Here is a 1,666-nt window from a genome sequence, read left to right as displayed (position 1 = left end):
TTTTTTTTTTTTTTTATAACAGGGATCAAACTCAGGACCTTGCACTTGTGAGGCAGGCATGGTTCCACTGAGCTAAATTCCTGGCCCTCCCATTCCTTCTTGAATCCACTCTTCAGTTAGGTTTTTGCCCACCATTGCATTCCAGCTCACTCAGGTATTCATCGTTTTCTCCCAAGCAATTACTCAGAACTCGTACTGCTTGTATATTGTTTTCATGTCTGTCTAATCAATCACCCTCTCAACAGAGTAACGAGGGTAATAATTTTTAAGTAATCGGGGCTTGTCATTTATCTATGCAAAGTACTCCAATGAAAATATAAGGGTTTAGCCAGTGGTGGTGCACACCTGGAATGCCAGCACTTGAGGCTGAGGCAGGACTGAAGCAAGTTCAAGGCTAGCCTGGGCTACATAGTGAGTTGAAGGCCAGCCTGAACTGCACAATAAGATCCTGTCTCAAAAAAGCAAACAACAAAGAAAGAAACCAAGGTTTTACAGTCACACACACACACACAAAGCCTAATAGTACTTACACCCAACTCCTTGGCTCAACGTCCTTTATCCACACAACTCCCCTTGCTTTTCACTCATACTGTTGTTTCTACCAGATCTCTTCTGAGTAAAGCTTTGCCTGACCACGCTTTTTAAAATTCCAACTGTACTCTCTCAACCCATACTCCCTAGCTCCACCTCCACCTTCTGCACTATTGTTTTTCCATAGCGCAGTGGGCAACTGACGTATTTTTCCCATATTTTAGTACATAGGCCCAACACACGTAAACCTCCTGAAAACGGTGATTTCTGTTTCATGGGGAGGCACTCAATTTTTTGCTGAAAGAAAGAACCCATACTACATATTCCTCTCTCCATCTAGGTTTTTAAAACTCGTTAAGTACATGTCATTCAAGTTTCTAGATCTTCAACTAGCAAGAAACGGCAAATTATTCTCCAAGGTGCTGAAGCCTTAAGCGTGCAGGGGAAAAGCCTCTCTTTTAATACGAGATTTTTCCCTGCAAGACAATTCCTAACACATAAGAGAGCCCCTAGAGACTGACCAGTCGGGTTCCTGGGCCCCGACCCACCGGGCTTTCTTCCCGCCCAAACTCACCGCCATGACTACGCCAAGCAGACTCTGGAAATCCACGAGTGACCCAGGTGATCCCCTCAAAGGAGTGATTACAATTTTTCCCCTCTCTCTCTGAGGAACCAGACCTCCCAGACACCAAAGCACGTTTATTGTCAGCTGAGGCAATCTCCCCGTTCACTAGTAATCACAGCCGGGTGCGTCCCTTGGCCCGCCGGGGGTTGTAGTTCCCAGACCATGAGAGTCCACGCCCAACATGATCAGTTGACTACAATTCCCAGAACACAATGAGCTACAGGAAGTCGACTAATGGCTACGTCCACTCAGCAAAGACACCGGCAGTGACGTCACGGCCAAATTGAACTAAAAAAACCCCATGATCCAGTTCGGTATCGCAGAATGCCGCGAAGGCTTCCTGGGGAGGGTGGGGTTAGGGACCTCCATGCTTTCCCCCGGGGTGGGTGAGTGTCTGTGAAGATACCGACAAGCGAAGTTAATTACTATTCAGCGATAAGGTGCTAATTATGGCTTGCCACTATGCATAGATATTACAATAGGTAGCATTCAACATCTCAGCATTTAGAG

General features: G+C 46.2%; 1 protein-coding gene across 4 annotated transcripts in view; it reads right to left on the bottom strand.

The window, feature by feature from the left end:
• Positions 1-1,325, bottom strand: part of Lars1 (leucyl-tRNA synthetase 1) — a 72,838-nt gene extending 71,513 nt beyond the window's left edge. For all 4 annotated transcript variants that reach the window (XR_004518350.1, XM_033766860.1, XM_033766857.1 and 1 more), the window contains exon 1: positions 1,106-1,325. Coding sequence is in view for 3 of the 4 variants with exons in the window: in XM_033766860.1 (XP_033622751.1) it covers positions 1,106-1,111 (6 nt within the window). In the remaining variant the exon portion in view is untranslated. The remainder of the gene's footprint in view (positions 1-1,105) is intronic.
• Positions 1,326-1,666: the final 341 nt, after the last annotated feature.

Source organism: Fukomys damarensis, unplaced genomic scaffold, assembly GCF_012274545.1.
Source record: "Fukomys damarensis isolate Sample0158 unplaced genomic scaffold, DMR_v1.0_HiC HiC_scaffold_3, whole genome shotgun sequence".
NCBI lineage: Eukaryota > Metazoa > Chordata > Mammalia > Rodentia > Bathyergidae > Fukomys > Fukomys damarensis.
The sequence above is the reverse complement of the archived record's forward strand: the minus strand, read 5'-3'. Positions and strand labels throughout refer to the sequence as shown.